The sequence below is a fragment of the Anolis sagrei genome, chromosome 1 (assembly GCF_037176765.1).
Source record: "Anolis sagrei isolate rAnoSag1 chromosome 1, rAnoSag1.mat, whole genome shotgun sequence".
Classification (NCBI taxonomy): domain Eukaryota; kingdom Metazoa; phylum Chordata; class Lepidosauria; order Squamata; family Dactyloidae; genus Anolis; species Anolis sagrei.
In genome coordinates this window covers 116,990,021-117,011,611 of record NC_090021.1, presented here as the reverse complement: position 1 = coordinate 117,011,611, position 21,591 = coordinate 116,990,021, and the positions used below count along the sequence as shown (strand labels likewise).

Here is a 21,591-nt window from a genome sequence, read left to right as displayed (position 1 = left end):
GCTGTTGGACACTGTACATTGTTTCAGATTCCAGGGAGTGAATCAAAGAATGATAGCAAGGATTTCAGTGGTTTACCTTACAATATGCTCTGCAGTTCACACAATTAAATTGGTATTTTTCAACCTCCAATCATATAAAATTATTTTTATTTTACACTATTTCTGAAAATGTTAACTAAATAATTCTGTTTAATTATGTTCTTTCCAAAAAGCAAAAACCCAAACCCTTAAATTAATTCAATGAACCGAGCACAAAACTATGTGTCTGTTCACACAACAACAGAACCTAATAGTGGCAATTTCTCCTTCCCATAGTAGACTTTCCAACCATCCCAAAACCTGCTCTAAAGGATTAAAAAATTATTTGGAACTAATTTTTGAATGCTTCCTAGAGATACAAGGGAGAGAGGAAAGAAGGCATTTTGTAACGACACAAGAGCAAGCCTTTGATAATACATAAGAGTAATATGCAACCTTATTTTTGCTATTCCTGTTGGAGTGGCATTATAGGATTTATTATAGGATTTAGGACCTCATCACACGGCCGGTGGCGGCACTCCTCTTCAGGGCGAGGCATTGTGCCCTTGCTTTACTGGCCAGGCAATCACATTAAGGAAAGCAAGGAGCATTGCTTCCCCCTATAGAGTTGGCATGGAGCTGGCAACATGAGAAGCCTCCCATGTTACAGGCTCCATAGAGGGAAGCCACACTCACTACCCTCTATGTGATTGTCCTGCCAGACAGCAAGACAAGGCAAGGGCCCCATGCCTCATCCTGAAGAGGAGCATTGGTGGTGGCTGTGTGATGATGTCCAAATTCACTTCTTGTTTAGGAACCACATATATTTTTGTATGTACCATATGTCATTTGAGAGCTGGCATGGCATCACAGTTTGAGTGTTGAACTCTGAGAGACCAGGGTTCAACCATGGAAACCCACTAAAAGAAGAGTCTAAAAGAAAGCCATTGAGAAAATGCCTGTGAATAAATCTTTCCCAGAAAACAGTATGATATGGTTGCCATAAGTCAGAATTAATTTTGAAGGCAACAAACATCTGTTATTTGTCACTTGACTGTAGCACTTTTATTAGATGCCCAGAAATATTTTGGCTCTTCACAGCATGTGATATGTTCACTGATATAACTCCCATTGAACCAGAGGTGGCCCTAGGTAATTTTCAATGGTAAGCAAGCAGTATTTTGCCCCTCACCAACCAATCACTGATATATATATTCTGTTCATCATGGGAGTTCTGTGTGCCATATTTAGTTCAATTCCATCAGTGAAGTTCAGAATGCTCTTGATTTATGTGAACTATACATCCCAGTAACTACAACTCACATATGTCAAGGTCTATTTTCCCCCCAAGAGTGCCTCAAGAGCGCAACTATAAATCAACTATACTGCAAATGCTTACTTCGCGTAATGGGTTGAGCCGCCCCTGCACTGAAATCAACTATATTCCATAACAAAAAGACTATCCAAACCTCATATTAAGTAAAACATCAATTTAAGGGGGGGGGGGGCAGGGCAAAGACAGAACTGTCTAAATTTGTTCTGTCTAAATAACTTCCTGTAACAGAGTGGAATTTCAATTTGCCCAAGTAAGTTCTGTAATGGTAAGGTAGTCTCAAACACCTGCATGTTTACTTTAAGGATTTACCTCCTTTACACAACAGCATTTGGACCTAATTTAAAGCGAGGTCAAAATCATGTTGGGCTGTTACAGATGTGTCACCTAGAGTTATGTACTTGTACCTTTTTTCACAATACCTATGTAGTCACTAGTTTAGGGGACCCTGTCTCTAACTGTCATAGGAAATATTGCTCATGGGAGGAGGCAGAACGGTCAATCAACTGCTTCCCAATTGACAGCTGAACAGATCCTCATTGATCTCAATTACTGGAAATTTGGGGTTGCTGGGACCAGGGTGTGAGTTACTACATAACTCCATGACTGTAGTGTTTGTTCATTAGTAACTCCCCAACTAGATTCTGGCCAATGCTTGCTGGAAAATAATTGCCGTTTTCATCATTTACAACTGACATTAAAACAGATATTACATTATCTGCTGAAACAGTTAAAATCTATACTCACGAGACTGTGTATAAATGGCTTCTTCTCCTTATATTCATATGTATGGTGTGACAACCGCAGTAAGCTAAACAACGGAAATGTTGCACAAAGCAGCAATTATCAGGATGAAAAAAAAAACACCATTTGGAGAAAGGAAGAGATCTGACAGCACTATGGGAATTAGGCATCTCATCAAGTGTATTGACACTCCAGCCTTGTGGTATACTAATTAAGCTTTGTTTCTAGTGGCATCAATAACTCTCTCTGCTATATGTTTTGATGTGATGGCAAACCATAATCAATCTATCCCAGGCAAGCTTATCTAGACCTAACATTACTATAACACTGTACTTAGATTGCATATGGCAGTCTGAACTGAGAAGGCATCACTATGCTTGCCTAGTGGAATGTGAGCATAACACAGGGTGAAACATGACTGACATATATTTAATCTAAATACATGGACTGAATTAAATAATCCCTGAGCTCCTGTGTATAAAGTTGCTTGTGTCTGAGAATGAGGCCAAATGTTATGCTTCTTCCAGCTACTCTAGTAGGACCATCCATCTGTGGTGCGAATTATACAGGGCTCTGGGAACCATGACTCCAGAAGAGAGTTCCTGAGAGAAGAGATGAAGGGCCCATCCACACAGCCATATAACCCAGAATATTGTGGCGGAAAATCCACAATATATGCTTTGAAATGGGATATCTGATTCCACATTGTCATATATTCCAGTTCAAAGCAGATATTGTGGGATTTTCTGCCTTGATATTCTGGGATAAAGGGCTGTGTGAAAGGGCCCGTAGTTGACTTGAGAAAGACTCCCAGTCCATGGATAAGGATCTGCATTCAACAGAATTCCTTTAGCTTAACACACTACTTAGCATTATAATAAACTAAGCAGTTTCCTTTTCAGTAATATATGCACTGAAAAATGAAAACTTATTTCTTTTTTAAAAATGCGCTGGTAATCTGGAAATTTTACCCAGCTCCGGGTGGGCTACAGAAATCAAAACCCCAAAATGAAAAGTTCATACTTTGTGTTTTGGAACTATGTAGCCTGCCTTGTTGTACAGTCCATTATATGGAAATCAGCCCATGAATTTCAGTGGAAATCAGTTCGAAGTATGCAAGCACTTCAGTTTAGGATTGGAACCAGACTGGCAGCAATTTACATATAGATTGCAAAAAGTATATACTTCTATCAAAGCTATACACTTCTTTTAGAATATCCCAGATCACTAGGAATTGTATACATGGTTTCTTACAGTGCTCTAGTAAAGGAAGAGAAATTGCATGAAAAGATCTTTGGCAGACATCAACTCTTTACTGCTTTTCAGATAGCTTCTTAAAATAGGAACGGAGTAGGCAATTGAAAATTATTCTATAACCTGTTTCTTTCATTTCTGAAAATGGCATTAGATTAAACAGTAAAATAAAGAGTGGCTGAATGAAACGTAACGGGACACAAATGGGCAAAGCCTTGAATTCATTCAACTTCTTTTTGATTTAATTAACTAATAAAGATATATTACAATGGGCAATTGTTTTTACATGAATTTAGTTTTGCCTTGTGTAAAAAATAAAATGAGATTATAGAGGTCATCGTACCTTACTATCACATAACACCTTGGTATGATTCCTAAATGTACCTTCCTTTTGTATGACATGGGCTTAGAATGCGAATACCTCAGAACCTTTTCAAGTATTCTTCAATGCAAAGGTCACACTTCCCATTGAGAAGAAGCAACCTCTCCAGAAATGCCAATTATCCATTATAACCAATTTTCCCTGTCCCACAATATACACCAGTATGAGAATGCTGCACATGTTCTAAACTGAATTGAAGATATAAATGTTCTAAATTATTTTAGTTGAGCAATAAGCCACAGTTAGAAGCCAGGGGAAAGAAATAGGTGCAAGAATGTGTAAAAGAGAGATGGAAACAATTTCCAGACATTAAATGAATCAGTGCTAAGTCTCAGAGCTGGCAAAGGCAACTTCCAGAGGGAGGGACCAAAGTTGCTTCCAGCATGTGAATTACATTTCTGGCTTGCCTTTTCGTGGCTGACTAATGAGTGAAAACAAAAAAAGCTGGAGCAACTGCAACTGAGCTGCAGATGCCTTTAGTTTAACTGTGTACTGGGATATTTTTAAAACATACCCACATTGCCACCATCTCATAGGAAGGCATTACAGCAGGTGACATTATGGGCACACTTGCACTCCCCAAGTAATGCAGGATGAAAGTGACAGAAGCTGAAATGAAGCGAATGTGTCAGAGATCACATATAAAATGCAGGAACCATGTTGCGGTCTAGGTGGTGCTTATATGCACCTGAGAGTTCAGTTCCAAAGCAGTCAAGGATCCTCAATTTTAAGAGGATTTAGGGTTATTTTTTCAACTACTCCATCCCAATGCACCTGTGCAGATCACTGGAGAGCCCATTCCTTAATTGGTTTCATGTGTGATTGGTTTACATCTATGAACACTGATGCATGTTATGGCACCTATTTTGGAGTATCAAGAGTGTCTTGCTATTTTGCTGATCTCAGTTTAAGGTTGATAAAGTGCGTTCCTGTACATGTTTGTGCCATAGATCATTTGTGGATGCCTTCATTCCACACTAAGTGGTCAGTGTAGATGAGCCCAAAGGCAGATTAAAGTGGGTACACTCAATTTCACAGAGTATATAAAATGATGAGAGAATTATTGTGTCTTCAGTAGAGATGAGCAACTGAAGCAGCAGTTGTAGTCTACTACAAGGGTTTACTGAAGGCCTCATCACTCACTATGGATTCATTTAAATGACCAGAAACCATTACTACTTTCAACTCTCCTTCTCTATTCACTTCAAAAGAATATGGAGGATGATATATGTCAATAAGGCTATAATACATGAATGATGGCAAGATGATAATACCTGGCCTGGAACATTCCTTCTTTTAAGCAGAAATTTACACAGTGCTGCAACCGTCTTCAAAATTTTATCTGCACTTGAACTCTAGTCAAGTCAGGGGAGGGTCCCAAAGTATTGTGTGAAGCCTTGGCTCTGCCTTTTCCTCTCCTCTGCATTAGTTCCCCTTGTTTATAGGCCTTCCCAATAGTGGAGATAACTTCCTTTGTATTAGTTTTTGGGTGGAGCTTATAATCCCCCCAGAGGCCAATCTTAGTTGGCATATTCCATTTCCCTGGACAAAGCTCTTTGCTGGACTGTTCCTTCTTTCTAGAGCAGAGCTACAGTTAATTAGAGGCTCGATATTGTCTTGTATCTTAGACCTAGCAATCCAAAACAGGCATTCTTAGCACCTGCTGCATTTAGCAATATTTTTATACCAACAGTCCAAAGAACAACAGAAGCTTTTGGCCAGGCTAAAGTTCACAGAAGAGAAGATTAAGACAGTTTGTAAGCAACAACTTATAATCCATCTCTTTGCATCAGAGGCAAGAGAGACTTTCAAAGACTCAAGAAAGTAGTTTTCCTCTCCCCAAGAAATGGGGAGAGAAAAAAACATTTGTCTGCCTCCCACGAGGCAGGGAGGGGTCCTTGTGGAACCCTCCAGAAGGCTGGGGGCGTGGCCTGCTTGCAGGCTAGACCCAAATGGGTGCATTCAGCGCCTGGAAGCCGGAGGCTGACGACGTGTGCCGATTCAGGTGAAGACAGAGAAGAAGCGAGGAAGAAAGAAGAAATCGAGGAGAGTCGGGGACAAAAGAAGCCCGTGAGGGAAGACTTCGAGTCCACAAAGAAATTAGGAGCGCACCAGCAGGTCGGTTACGGGGCCCGGGGGTGGGAGATTCACCCTCCCCCCCCAGGGGACCAACCCGGTACCGGGACAAAATTTTTGGGAAGGAAGAGTTCCCTGTCAGTTCCAGTTTCCTCCCCCCCTGGTATACCCCCCCTCCCCCTCTCTCCTAAGCCTCGTTTTTCACGGCGGGTGGGGACGCACGGCCGGAGATATCCGAGTTGCAGTCGCGGTATTTCTTGTTGGATCCCCCCCTCCCCCTCCTCGTGCCGCCGATCTTCTCCGTGTTTGCGCTGCTGGGCTCGTGCCAGGGGCCGCCTCATAGAGCGAGCGTGCGCTGCTCCCCGGGTGGTTCCCTGGGCGGTTTCCCGCCCCCCGCCTCTCTTGTCTGATCCATGTTTCACGGCTGGGCCCGGTGGCACAGGCCTGCTCATGGAGCGTACGAGCTCGGCTCCATGCACGGCTACGTTTTGGGAGCGCGCGTCCTTCCCTCCTCGTTGCCTTCCGGCGTCGCAACACAGTGACTTGCCGGGCCTCGGCGGGGAGGAGGCCTCTTGCTTGTGGTGGGTCGCGTGGGGGCGGCGGCACGGAGCTTGCGGGGCTAGGGTCTTCCCTTCCCCCTCCGCGTGCCACTGGCTTTACGCGGTTGTCCCACGTGGCTCGCGCTCGAGTACGGAACGAAGTGCGGCCCGCGGCCCATGCACAGGCTAAGCCTAGTCTGGTGCTGCCGTTGGGGGTGCGAGTTGGGTCCGTTACTGCCCCACACCTTTAGTGGCAGAATGCCAATTGCAAATAGGGGGGCCTCTGGTTGCACATTGAAGCGGGCGGTGGTGTTTGGGCGCGAACGGTCCGCCATTTTGTCTAAATACACGTGGCAGCCATTTTGAAACATTGGACTTATCTTAGATAGATTTATATATATATTTTTATATAAATAATTAAATTAAATAATGATGTTTAGGTTATGATCAGTTATTGGCAAGCTCCCCGCTGTTAGCCCCAGCTTGATTAAGCCTTGCAAATGGCCAGGTACGAATTTTGCCAGTCAGCATAATCGTGGCTCTAGGCCTGGGTCTTGCACTGAGAGGAGCTCCTCTACTGTGCCCCAGCATACGAGTAGATATATATATATGTGTGTGTGTGTGTATGTGTATATATATATATATATATATATATATATATATATATATATAATTATAATAAGAATAATAAAATTAATTACGCTAAATAACAACTTCACAGTTGGGCCGAGCGAAAAGTAGACATAGGCGCTGGCCATTGTTTGAATCGCATAGTTAGACTAAACCCAGGAGGCCATAGGCTCCCAAGCAGCAGCCGTTGGCTTGGACTATGTGAGTGGGGGGAGCTCACTGTGTTAGCCACAACTTTTGTATAAGCTCAAAGTGAGACTAGATGCAAATGTGAGTAGATCAATAGGCCCCAGTGGGCATGGGTCATCCTTTTGCGCTGATCTAAATGCACGCGGGGAGTTAAAGCAGATTCAAATCCATACTTATCAGTTACTTGAGCATGGAGCCAGCAGGTAGGGTGAGCTTGCGGTGTTAGCCTCAGCTCTAATAGTATAAAACTATACAAAAGGCGGGATGGGTACAGGGTACAAATCACCCCTTCCTTGGCACACACTTTTTTATGTGACGAAGTTATTGTCAATTTTCTTACAGGATGGCGCCAAAGAAGAATGTGGGCGGCCCTAAGGGGAAGGAACCCGCCAAGAAGACTTCGGCGAAGCGCCCCCTTTCTCCTCATGCCTCATCATCGGAGGATGAGGGCGTTTCGGCGGAAGACCTGGACGCCTTAATTGCTAGAATGGATAAATTCAAAAGAGAGAGGGGGTTGGCAGTGCGGGAGGTGGGGCCGCGCCCGGCTAGGCGGGCTAGCAGGAAGCTAATTTTTAAGAATCTGCTTTCCCGCATGTCTGTTTTAGAAGCCGGTAGAGGAGCTGAAAGTCGAGTAAGAGAGCGTGCCAGCCCGTCTGAGCCCAATCAGGTTGAGCAAGATTCCCCTGCTCCGGTGTTACCTCAGCCGCAATCAATCGGGGGTCAAGAGGCTTCGATCAGTACAGCCACAGCCTTGCCCGGCCCGGCCCAGGTGGCAGCCCAGCTTCAAGCACCTAGAGCTGAGCAACAGCCTACGGGTTCGACACCGTCAGCTGTACCCAAGACGGTTGATCCTGTGATGACAACTCCTCCTGCACCTCCGGTCGTGACCGAGCCAGTGACATTGGTCCAAGCCTCCTTGCAGACCATGGCCGTGGATGGACCTTCTACGTCCTCAGGTAATAACACTACACTGGTCTGGCCCTGGGGCCAGGACCAGACACAAAACATTAAATCAGCTTTCAGGCTGCTCCCGGTACATCCGGCCGACTTTGAGCTATTAGGATTTCAGTTTCAGAGGTTGTTCTATTGCGATCGAGCTCTGCCCATGGGGTGCTCGGTGTCCTGCGCTACCTTTGAAACTTTTAGTACTTTTCTTGAATGGGCAGTCAAAACAAAGTGTCGTACATTATTTGGATGACTTCCTCTTCGTAGGTGAGGGCCAATCAGGAGACTGCGGTACCCTACTACGCGCCTTTCAACAGCTAGCGCACTCCCTGGGAGTGCCTCTAGCTGAAGAAAAAACGGAGGGTCCCCTTTCAGTTTTGACATTTTTGGGGATAGAACTGGATACTGTTAATCAGTTTTCCAGGTTGCCGGCTGAAAAGGTTGAGGGTTTGATCCACAAAATAGAACACTTTTTGTCATGGCGCAAGGCCACCCTTAGAGATTTCCAGCAAATAATTGGCCATTTAAATTTCGCATGTAAGGTGGTAGCGCCGGGTCGGGCCTTCCTTCGTAGACTGTGCGATGCTATCTCTGGCATAACATCGCCCCATCATCACATTAGGTTGACGTTGTAGATAAAGGCAGATTTGGACATTTGGCTGCAATTCCTGCGCCAATTTAATGGAGTTTCTTTCTGGCGGCAGGAGTTATTGGTGCGGAATGCCTTACAAGTCGCTTCCGACGCCTTGGGTTCTATAGGATTTGGGGTCTACTTTGAGGGGCACTGGTGTGCCGAGAAGTGGCCCGAGGAATGGCATATGCGGGGCATTACATCGGATTTAACTTTTTTGGAATATTTTCCCATCCTGGTAGCAGTCACCCTTTGGGCTGACAGGTTTGCCAATTCCACGGTCCACTTCTGGTGTGACAACATGGCCACAGTGCAGGTCATTAACACACTCACATCCAAGTCACGCAGGGTTATGGGCGCTATACGGCAATTTGTTTTACATTGTCTTAAATTTAACGTCTTGTTTCGCGCATTCCACGTCGTGGGTCTTGACAACGCCTTGGCTGACGCCCTGTCTCGTATGCAGATGGAGCGGTTCAGACTGCTGGCACCCGCCGCGGACATCTATCCGGAGCGCATGCCAGACCATCTCTGGAAGGCTGGAGTGACGAAACAACATTGGGTATGAGATTGGCATTAGCCAATTAGCCCGTAAGTCATAAGTCAGGGCAGTACAAGAGTTCTTAGACTTTAGGCAACATTATAATTTACCTGAAATCATGCCAGTACCTTATGAGCACTTGGCTCAGTTTTGTGTATACCATAAGAGGAGAGGCTTGGCAGCCCAATCCATTCGGTCAAAGTTGTCGGTGCTCGCTTACTGGTTTAAGGCCCAAGGCTTTTGCGATCCCACCGATGACTTTCGCCTGCACAAAATTTTAACGGGGTGGGCTAGGCAGCGCAGGCATCTCAGGGATGACCGGCAGCCCATGACGCCTGCAATTCTTAAGGGACTTAAACAACTATGGCCCAGCCTGTGCACAACACGTTACGAACAGCTTTTATTTCATGCGGCGGCGTTGACTGCATTTTTTGCAGCTCTTTGGGTGAGTGAATTGGTGGCATTATCCAAAAATGATACCTCACACCGCACGCTTTTGGTTTCAGATGTTAAGGTTTTTCAAGAGAGTATGGAAATTAGAATTAGAACTTCCAAAACGGACCAAGGGTCGAGAGGCCAGGTGCTTAGGCTGCTAAAATGTGGGGATGATGAGCTGTGCCCCGTTCTTGCCATGACACAATTTACGGCACTCAGGGGCATTGACGGAAGCTACTTGTTTTGTCATCAGGATGGGAAACCGCTGACAAAATTCCAGTTTTGGGCTATCACAGCTAAGGCACTCAATCTCCTGGGGTTGGGTCACCTTAAATTTGGGACCCACTCATTTAGGATTGGAGCAGCCTCTTCAGCAGCAGCTATGGGATACGGGAGTGAGGAAATAAAAGCCCTGGGCAGATGGAAGTCTGGTGCGTTTAGAGGTTACATACGGTCAGCTTCCTCATAAGTTATAGTTATCATTGCAGGTCGCGCAGGGCTGGCTCATAGATGGAGGGTCCTGGTCTGCGGACACAGTTATGTTTTCTGGGCAAGAAGAGAGGCCCACAAGACTGCCTATGGCCAGCACTTGGGCCTCGCGGCTACTGCAACGGTGGAATGGAAGGGCGAAAGAGGTCTTCATTGGGACGGTTTGCGCCCCTTGTTGTTTGATGCCAGGAGGGGGCCCCCCTCCTGATGTTTTGGTTATCCACCTCGGTGGTAACGATTTGGGCCTGTTAACAGGCAAAGCCCTCTTTTTACAGGCACGGGCTGACATTTGGAAGATTTGGTGGACATGGCCCCGGGTACACGTGGTTTGGTCAGCTATTATACCACGTCGCAGGTGGCTAGGAGGGGGCGACATGCGGAGGCTAGAGAAAGCCAGAAAACGAGTGAACCGGGCCATGCGGGTCTTCATGATCCATCAGAGGGGGCATTACATTGAGCAACCAAGCATCACACGGGACGACGAGAGTTTATATCGTGGTGATGGGGTGCATCTTTCAGAATTGGGCAACCAACAGTTTTTGTTAGATTTGCAGGAAGGTATTAGAAGGGTATTAGAGGAATTGGTGGGGGATGGGGACGAAATAGACATTTGCCCCCAATCCGTGGCGTAAATAGCGAGGGAAATTCCTTTTAGTCGGTGTGCACCTAGGGCACCCCTTTAAGGGGTGACAGGCCATTAAGTTGAGCACTCACCACAGTTAAAGGGTGAAGTGTAGTTAAATGGCCTCGAAATGGAAGGAGTCTGGATGCAAGAGCTTTGGAAGAGACTCCTCATTCATTTCCCTTCATGGTGATCTGGTTTATTACCGGAAAACCCAGGTGCTTCGCCCGGAAATTATTATTATCGGGTAGTGATACTACCTGGGTTAGGTTTCACCAGTTCCTGGCACCCTTGAGTTAGGTTAAGAAGTTAAATAGGTAACGTTAAATAAAAGTTGCCCAATTTGAATCCAAAATATTGGTGTTGTGTCTTTTATTCTCGTGTCTTACTTCGGGGGTTGGCAGACAAATGACTGCAACCAGCAAGATCTCCTTTTGTAATGTATTGTTTTAAGTTACCTTATAATAGCCCCGGGTGGAGTTAACCCTTTATTAATCTTGTTTCAGTAAACTCATTTGATTATCTTTTCACCCTGCCTAAAGTGCCTATGTCTGCTAAAGGGTCTTAATCTTAACAGAAGGTATCAGATAGCCCCTGAGAGAAGCCAGACAATATAGTTTTCCCAAAGGCTCGGCTGTGCCATTATATATTGCCTTGGTTGCTAATAGCTTGGTGAATTCCATATCTGCACTGCATTATGATAGCAGTTTACAGCTGTTTGACACCGCATTAATTGCCATGATTCAATGCTATGGAATTCTGGGATTTGTAGTTTTGTGAGATTTTTGTCCTTTTCTGTCAGAGAGCTCTGTGCAACAACAAACGATAAATTCCAGAATTGTATAGGATGGTTCCATGGCATTTAAAGTGGTGTCAATTTTCTATAATTTGCAGTGTAGATGGTCTCTGGTCAACAAATGTAAGAAACTATTTACAAATATCAGATTCCCCTTGTGGAATTTATCTAATTACTTCCAGATTACATTAAAAGCTGTATTATTTAGAAATCTTCATATGACCAAGTTGTGAATGTACCCCCAGAACTTCAGTTTCCAAGATCTTTGGGAGACTTCCAATCACTTTACAATCCCTGGCATAAACAGAATCTTGGTGGCAGCTCCCATGATTATGTGTCTGAGTAGTATCAATTGGGGATTGCAAACATGCTTTATCATTGGTTCTAGGATTAGAGACATACTCAGTGAAGTTCAGTAGATTCCAAGTCCTCTGATATTTTAAGCACTTTGTGCCATCTTTACAGCAAATCCTCAGAGTTTTAATGAAACCCTTGATTATTATTTGTCAATACTTGTACACATCTACCATTATCATGGCCATTAAAAACAAACAACCAAGCAAGCCAACCAAAGTTATCAGTACAAATCGAACTGCAAAAGAAGAAATACTGTTATGAAGGAAAAGAGCCTTATTTCTGAATTCTGGGATTCTAGTGCAGTTGCCTTCATAGTAACTAAAGTATCGTTAATTGTTTAATTACGCTGAATTCTGGTGCAGAGAATGTAAAATAGGTGTACTTGAAGGAAGATTAAAGGTTGTTGTCAAATACTCACGCTAACAGTTGATTGCATTAATGGTGTTATTTGTGCTGCTGTAATTGCTGCAGTAATTTATATTTCTGGGCTTATTATTGCAGCACTGAAGATGTCAACTGTCATTATTTCTTATTTCTTCTCTGTATAAGAAAACTCCTCAACATAATTACACTTTGTAATGAAACTAAATGCATAAAGCTTTCATGAGAAAAAGAACATTCAGGTGTTGCAGTACTTATTTCTGGTGCAAAGAGAGGAAATAAGATGAAATGAGAGACATATAATGCCAGTGGTAATGATGATGTTTGCTAGGAAGATGACTTAGGCATTGCCCTAAAGAGGAAATGTTAATGACAAAGAGGAGGGCAAAAGAGGACTCTGGTGTACTTAAAATGTGCAGATACCGATTTTATGATTGGCTGAAAATGTAGAAATTATTATTATATCTCAAATTGAGAATGAATATACTTCAAAGTAGTAGGGAAGACTACAGTCATGGGACCCGCATAGCTGCTCAGGGGGCATTTCCAGAAACTAACTTTAGATAGCAGTTTGAAGTCCCTTCCTGTGAGTGTTGAATGCTAAAGCAGATATATCAGTCTTTCAGTTAGGGAGTAACTTCAGAGGATTATCCTTTGTTCAGGTGAGGCATTCAGAGATCCTCCAGTTCACAGAGAATGTGACCACTATGACTGTTGAGAACTCCAGCCTCATTCATCATAGACTGTGATATTTTTTAAGAATGGAAGACAGTAAGGACGGGAATGACAAGAAGAAATGTGACAGCATCTTTAACACTAAGTAGTTTTTTTATTTTCACATGATATAAACCTACTTATTCAGATGAAATACTTAGTGGTCTTAAGGTATCTGTTATCAAGCATATTTATACAGTTGTAGGAATGAGGATCCAGAAGGATGCAGATCATGACACTTGTCCTAAGTTTTCAACATTTTACTCTTAGTAAACCACAAGCTGAACATGAGTCAATAGTGGGATGTGGCAAGCTAAAAATCAAACTGGGGTTCTAAATTGCATCAACAGGAGTATAATGTCTAGATCGAGGAAAGTTGTAGTCCCACTCTAATCTGCTTTGGTCCAACCTCTCTTGTGTCCAGTTCTGGGCACCACAAATCAAGAAGGATATTGAGAACCTGGAATGTGTCAGGAGAAGGGCAACCAAAATACTCAAAGGTTTGAAAGCCAAGACCTACGAGAAGAAGCTTAGGGAGCTGGGTATGCTTAGCTTGAAGAAGAGGGAACTAAGTGGGGATATGATAGCAATGTTTAAATATTTGAAAGGATGGGACAAGCTTGTTTCTGATGCTGTGGAGACAAGAATACAGAGCAATGGATTCAAATTGTAAGAAAAACGCCCCACTAAACATTAAGAAAAACTTACTAATATTAAGAAATGTTTGACACAGATATAATATGCCTCATAAAAGCTTCTTTGGAGGTGTTTAAACAGAGACTGGATGATCATCTATACTCTGATTGTTTATCCCTGAATGGCAGGGTGTTGGACTAGGTGGCTCTTGTGGCCTCTTCTAATTCCAATGTTTCTATGATTTTATTTTTTAAAGAAAGAGGAATTTGACTCAGATGAAAGCTTGAAAATTAGAAGGAATGCAGTGTTTTAAGGTGAGCAGATGATACTATAGTCCTAGCAGAAAATTGTAAAGACTTGGATTTGGGAAAATTTTAATATTAGGAAAAGAAATATGCCTTGATTCAATAGATAAGGCTACAAAGAAGTAATCAGAAAAAGGCTAAACCTTGGGAAAGCAGCTATGGAAGCTAACAACATCAAATCTAGAGATATATCATTATACATTTAAGCCAGGATATTGCATATTAGATACATCATGAGATGACATGACTCCTTGGAAAAGATGATGATTCTTGGTAAAGTGGGGGGCACTAAGAAAGAGGAAGACCACATTACATATCAGTTGACTCAATAAAGGAAGACACAGCTCTGAGTTTGCAAGACCTGAGCAGGACGGTTGATGGCCAAATCTATTGGAGGTCTCTCATTCGTAGGGCTGCATATGTTGAAGCTGATTTGATGGCCAATAGCAACAAAAACATCTGAAATATTTTTTTATTGCCTTTCATTACTTCTGCTGTATTATTATGGTTGACTGCTCCTGGCAACCAAAACATTAAGGGGTCATGTTTGAGAAGAAGATTATACTTGTTATGAATCAGTAGGGTTCCACATTGCAACAAGAACCAATGTGTCTTGAAAAGACTGCCCTCTACAAATGTTGCCCCGCTCATGTAAACAACGAGGGAAGGAAATGACAGATACTTTAATATCTCAGTACACAAACAGAAAGGTTATAAATAAAATACAAACAGTGTTATACATTCATAATGCACAACAAAAAATACATACAAAACTTAAAATATCATTCCTTTATTCTCCCTTTTTCAAAACTGCTTCCTTAACAGTATTTTTGTACTTTTGCAAACAGTGGGGTTCCTCAAGTAAGCTCTTATTTCTCGTTGACCTTCCTGCCTGCCTCCCTATTTTTCTGTCTTCCTTCCTTCCTTCCTTCCTTCCTTCCTTCCTTCCTTCCTTCCTTCCTTCCCTGCAGTCTTGTTGGCTCCCACAAGCTAAATTTGCTCTTAGAGCGAAATGAGCTTGTAAGCCAAATAATCCAAGTGAAAGCAAGAGATCAGGTAAAATATGAGAAAGAAGACACATCAATAATTTTCTTTAAAACAGCCAGAGTTACCCACATTTCTCTAAACACCAAAATACCTCAGAAGTTCACATATAACTTCAGTTGTACCATATTAATGTCTTGAGAATATTTCATCTCAAAATATGGAATCTTTACTCATCATTCTTTGTAGACATTTTCATTTATAGAAAAATGAAAATGTCACAAAAACTGTGAAATGAATTATTCATTTTTTAGAAGAAATTGAAATGTTAGGAGACCTTTACTGGGATATTATTTTTACATACAAATATCTGTAATGTTTTCCAATTTTTTTGTTTAGCCAGTTTAGAAGTCCTGGGATCACAGTCAATCACATTCTGAGGCTGGATCTAAACTGCCCCATATCCCAGGATCCGATCCCAGATTATTTGCTTATCCCAGATTATCTGTTACTTAGACTCATATAACCCAGACACTTCCACACAGTCATATAAGACAGAATATCCAGGCAGAAAATCCCATAATATCTGCTTTGAACTGGGGGGGGGGGGGGGGGGTTGTGTCAGGAGCGACTTGAGAAACTGCAAGTTTCAACTGGGTTATCTGAGCCACACTGCAATATATTTCAGTCCAAAGTAGATAATGTGGGGCTGTATTCAACTGTGTGGCAGGGACCCCAGTTCAAAGCAAATAATCTGGGATCAGATCTTGGGATATAGGGCTGTGTAGATTCAGCTGGAGGGATAATTTTCTCACCCCAAAGCTTTCAACCAAATATTTTTGGCCCCTTCTACACTGCCATGTAATGCAGTTACAACTTATATTACATATCAGTGTAGAAGGGGCCTTTGTCAGCTATAAAAGAGCACAACAACCTTGGTTTCTTAAGTGAAATGTATATTGACCATGTATTTTTCATGTCTAAAGAAGATATCTTCTTTAATGAGTACAGGATGTTTGTCATGCTATGTCTTTAGTGTATGCCTTGCCTTTAACATACAGCTGTATAAAATCCACATTGAACTGGAATATAGGGCAGTGTGGAGGCAGACAACCTAGTTCCAAGCAGATATTGTGGCTTATCTGCCTTGATATTCTGGGTTATATGGCTTTGAGGAAGTGTCTATAGTTTTATGAGTGGTGACTGGAACTGGAGTTAATTTGGAAATCTGATTGCTAATACGTGTAAAGAAAACCCTTTTTTGAAAGTGCAAATGTGTCTGGAAAACATGTTTGACACTTAGACAAACAATGCCACCATAAATTCCATTTGGTTTAATTTGAATTGAAAATACTGGCTTCCAGATTGCTATGTATATAATATTTCTGGAAAGCATCCCTATATAATCCAAATAAGATTTCTAATATTAGCAATGTACCATCTCCAAGGAAATCCTCTTACTATACTATTTATATACTGGGGGTTTTAGTTGGGTAGAACTCTAAAAAAAAGATGTTCCTGGAACAGAACTGGAGCCAGTTTTCCTTTCTTTTGTGGCACCTGGACATATATTCTAAATTAGGTTGGGAATCCTCAGAACCTCTACATCATCATCTGTGGCAGCTGGATGAGTGAAGAAGAAAATAATTAAGATGTACTTCCATCTTCTGCTGGGGTAGGGAAGGACCTCCACTGAAATGAAAACCTTTGGAACAGAAAGAGTCACTTTGTTTTTAGAGTATAGGATACAAATCATAGGGCCATAGCCTTGTGGCATTATGTAATGCAAGAGGGTGCTGTCTTAGCTATGCTATTAGGATGGATGTGGTCAGAGAAAATAATGGGTACCTTGCATTCAGCTGGAAAAATGCCCTAACTTCTCAGTGTAACCCATTGTGCCATCAAAGCCTCTGTTGCTCAATAGGGCAACATGCAAGACCTTGTTGCAGATCATCAGAGTTCTCTAATATGCCCTGTATGTCATGTCAGTAACATAGTTCTGTTATAGTAAAGGTATGCAATGCAACCTCTGGTCAAAATATCAATGGTTTGAAACCAATGGGTGGTAGAGCTGAGAGAAGGACATCCTTTAAAGACCACAGAGCATAGGAAGGCTCATATAGGAATAAATGGTCCTTCTGATAGGCTGACCGAAGTTCAGTTTCCATCATAATATGTAACAAGTATGGATCAACCAGGATGAAATTCTTAAAGGCAAACCAGTTCTGCTGATTTCAGTCAGGAAGCCTTGGCAATGAACTTGGCGTAAAATGTGAAATGAAGTGAAATACAATACCTGTTTCATTGCAAAACGATGAGGCAGACCACCTATAAATATTGCTCCTGTTTCTTGCCAGATCAAAGATGAACAATGGTTGCTGGCCATGCTTCTTTTTGTCATTATTCCTAGAACAGTCACTTCAGCTGCACATATTACCAGGTCTTGCCTGCATAAATTTAGAAAGAGGACAAGTTTACAACCACATCAGGCATTTTGTAAACGCTTCTCTGATAAACTAATTAGAGTGTTGCCAAATCAAGGAGGAATGGGAATGAATCAAACACCTCATCTTATCTCAAACCTCATTAGCATAATTGGAAGCAATTTGGTGATCAAGTAATTGGCATGTTTTTGAGGTGTAGTTTTTTGTGAAATGGAAAAAGAACAAGAAAAACCTTAAAAACACTGGGCAGTAGGTGATAAAAAACCAACAAGGGCTCGATCTGTCTGTTAGTCTATCTCACCTCTCTAAACATAATTCTCATTCTCTTGGCATACATTTTCAAATAATTTGTAGAGTTATCATTACTTTAAAAATTGATATATAAAAGGAAGGTCAATAGTAATACATAGTTCTCAAATTCTTTGAAACAGAGAATCTGGTGAAACAGCTATTGCTACTAATGATAACAATTTATATACTACATTTGTGTTCAAATAGTTCTATCCAGATTTCTTCATTAATGTTTGCAACAGTCCTGTAAATCTGGACAGTGTTAATGGCACAAAGAGGAGGTAAAAGAGAAAATGATAATTTCTGTCAAAATGTTCACAAGAAATAGGCAAAACTCATACAGTTATATGGCACACTTTATTAATTATCCCTGTGGTTGACATGAGTGGAAGGCTTCCTGTTTCCCCACTCAGACTCTCAAGATGAATGGCTGTGTATCTTTTCACTAAAGATAAAGATCAATTGAGATAGATGGGACTTAGCATCAGACTCCCACTGAGCTACACTAGCAATTCTGTCCTCTATTCAATGCAAAATATAATGAATTTATTCCCATGTAAGGGTGTTTAACATTACAGCGAGGTACAAAAAACCCACAGGTGCCAATACCATGTTTTGTTCTACTTCAAACCATAAAATATATTACACGAGCTTTTGAAGCTTCACTGGCTTCTCCATCAGGCAAAAATGGTAAAACTCATACAGGAGAAAATGATGACTGATATTAGAGTCATAGGCATACATTCTGTCTCAGATGTTGCCAGGGTGGCTTTGAGGGATTTTGGTGGAGTTATTGGCCAAGTGAGGGCAAGGGACAAAGAACATTAAAAGAAAGATAATAAAATTTCACCTCCCCTTTGCAACAGAAAAGAAACTTCTCTTGGGATCCAGATTCCCTGTTCTGTGAGCAGCTTGAAACCTACAATACAATTTTAACTGACAATATCTTAGGTCCCTTCCACACAGCTGAATAAAATCCCACAGTTTTTGCTTTGAACTGGAATCCATGGCACTCATATAACCCAGTTCAAAGCAGTTATTGTGGGATTTTCTGCCTTTATATTCTGAGCTATATTATTGTGTGGAAGGGCCCTTAGGCTGTGTCTACATGGACAGGTTACTTTAGTATAAATCTGTCCCATACTTGCTGAAGCTGGGAACAGTGACCAAACAAGTCAGAATTGCATTAGTCCTGCCGGGCTCCTCTATGCTGCTTCCATTACTCCTTGCAGCTATGGAGTTTTCTCCAAATGACGGTTGCTCCCCTATCATTTCTGCTGATGTCAGAAGAGAATGCCTGTGTGACCAGCAAGAATAAGGTGGGTCAATCTTCCTTCTGTCTTGATAATTGTGTGGAATCTCTATTCTGACATCAACAGACATGACTGTAATGGTCAGACACTTATATTGAGCTCTGTAGCCAGGGTCCACAAACCTCGTATTAGAGAGTTGAGTCATCCCCTTTACCTGTGTTGATAAGTACAGAGAAAAGTGATGGCATGGTATCCAACTGGAGAGTGGATTGGGCTGAAAAAGACCCAATCCAGCTGTCCAGATTGCCATGAAGCCTCTGAATACTCCAGTTTCTTGCAAACTTTGGATCATTCCCCAGACTTTGCTTAAAGCAGGACAAATTTGGATTAAGAGCAAAAAACTCAAGACATTTACTGGAAGTTGCTATGCATAATGGAGACAAACAGTGGTGGATTTATGCCATGTCTAGAGTTTTTTGGCCAGTGTAGAGACCTATGGCAGAATGTAGGTCTGTGATCTAATATCATCCTATTTTTCCTCCTGTTTAGTTTTTAACATAGTTGCCTGTTAAAGAAGCCAGATTAGAAAGCTTTTATAATATGTTTTATGTTTTGGGGTTATAACCCCCCCCCCCCAATGATTTTGTTACTTTTGGATCTTGCTTGATTTTTCTGCACAGCCATGTTTCCTCCTTAGCATGGCATTGTAACTCTTGGCCTCCCAGAAGCTTGGGGAAGTACTATTATCCATGTGGGGTTCAAAAACACCCCTACCCTTTATGGGGAAAGTATCATGGCTTCTGGGAGCCCTTGGACCCAGAATAATGAGCCAAGGGCACCATATGCAGCTGAAGGACTGCACTTTTCTCTTTCTTGTCCTTTAACAACATCCGAAGCAGGAACAAAATGTTGAATTTTCTCAATACAGTCTGTAAATCATTTTGCATAACTTAAAATGTGATTTGTTGCAAAGCATGTCTGTGCAGAAAGCAGCTTGTGATGAGGCAGTGCTAAGTGGCAAACCCAGAAACATTGTTCACAGGAAATGTCTAGCATCAGGCAAACAATGTGATTTTCTCTTCCCCTTAATAATGCCACTCTAATTCATGTTCCTTGAGCCAGCTCACAGGAAATGTTCTCTCTTAATCAAAGGAAGCGCAACGAGGACCTATGAAAATCAGGCAACAGCCTTTCTGTTTGGTGTTTCATTAGATTCATCCTTTTCCCTCTGCACAGCAAGAAAGCAGGAGGCTGCTTAAGAGCAAGGTCAAACCACTAAAACTTGATCAGTTGGATGATTAAAAAGATTCAAAACCCTTATGCTTCTCTACCATCGGGATACCTAAGTTAAAGTGGTAAGCAACATTAAAACAAAATAAATTCTTGAGTGGAACCAAGGTTCTGCCACCATGCAACTGAAAGTATTGCAAGCAAATAGTGTGTAAATTCAGTCAACGTTGGAGAGAGTATTATCAACCTAAGGAAGAATTGTTTTATTCCATATCCACATATTACATACTTTCTTAATCCCCAATACATATCCGTACTGAAGTGCATATGGTTTTTTCTTTCTACGTAGCTTCCCAATTATTTTAGTATCCCTCAATTAGGAACTTTTACTTTCAAATACCTTTTTATGCCACATAAGATAAAGAAAATGAAACCAAATTAATCAAATCCACCATTTCATTCCTTCAAAGATCTTATTTTCCCTTTCCTTTTTCTGTTTCATATACAGCTAAAACAGGTGTGTTTTTGTGTATACATGTCTAAAAATAGGATTCTTTGGAAACTTCAGTTCAGGAAGGGAGAAATTGCATCACTATTTGTAAGATTTCAGCCTAGATCTCACAAGATGTGATAGCAAGCCTGGCAACAAGCCTGTATGAGGACTGTTCTCACATGGTGTTCTCCATTGCCAGCTGATGTCTTGCAAAGAGAGACATTTTCCACCATTTGGAAGAGGTTGGATGGATACAGCAATATGATAGCAAGAGACTTTCAAAAAGATGGGTCATTTCTCAACAGTGGGTTACATATTTCACATAACCACTGACCATAAGAGAGTTATAAAGGTTTTATGAAGAAAGTGAATATAGCCAACAAGGGCTGGTCCCTTCCTATAATCAAATGAGAAAGGGGTGGAAATTGCTGCGGTCATTCAGGACAAAGGGAGCAGTCAGTGTTATTTCTTCTGAGGCAAGATATCAAGGGTTAACTGGACAACCTCAGTCTTGGCAGTATTAATTAAGGGATTCATGGGTGATATCTATATGGGACACATGTGTGAGTTATGGTTGATGGCTTCCTCACTGGGCATCCATCAATTGAGTAAGAGCATGAAGGTTCTTTCATCCCCATTCACACAAGTCAAATATGTAGGTTCAATAAAGTTGTTCATGTGAAACTATGCTTGTTTCCTCCTTTTGGCTTAAAAAAAGGATTCTATATCCTTCAGTGCCATGTGGTGTTGAGGGTTGTACATATTGGAATTTACATTGAAATGTTGTCTGTGGGCCTTTAGTTGATAAAAGACGCAGCCATCGGTATGAGAAGTTTTCATCCCAACTGCTGTTATATATGCATTCGCCTATAAGCTAGT

At 41.8% G+C, this 21,591-nt stretch overlaps 1 protein-coding gene across 3 annotated transcripts in view; it reads right to left on the bottom strand.

Annotated features, from left to right (window-relative positions):
• Window positions 1–21,591, bottom strand: part of EYS (eyes shut homolog) — a 1,026,188-nt gene that overhangs the window by 246,139 nt on the left and 758,458 nt on the right. For all 3 annotated transcript variants that reach the window (XM_067468024.1, XM_060752827.2, XM_067468032.1), the window contains one exon: window positions 17,298–17,448. In XM_067468024.1, the coding sequence (XP_067324125.1) occupies window positions 17,298–17,448 (151 nt within the window). The remainder of the gene's footprint in view (window positions 1–17,297; window positions 17,449–21,591) is intronic.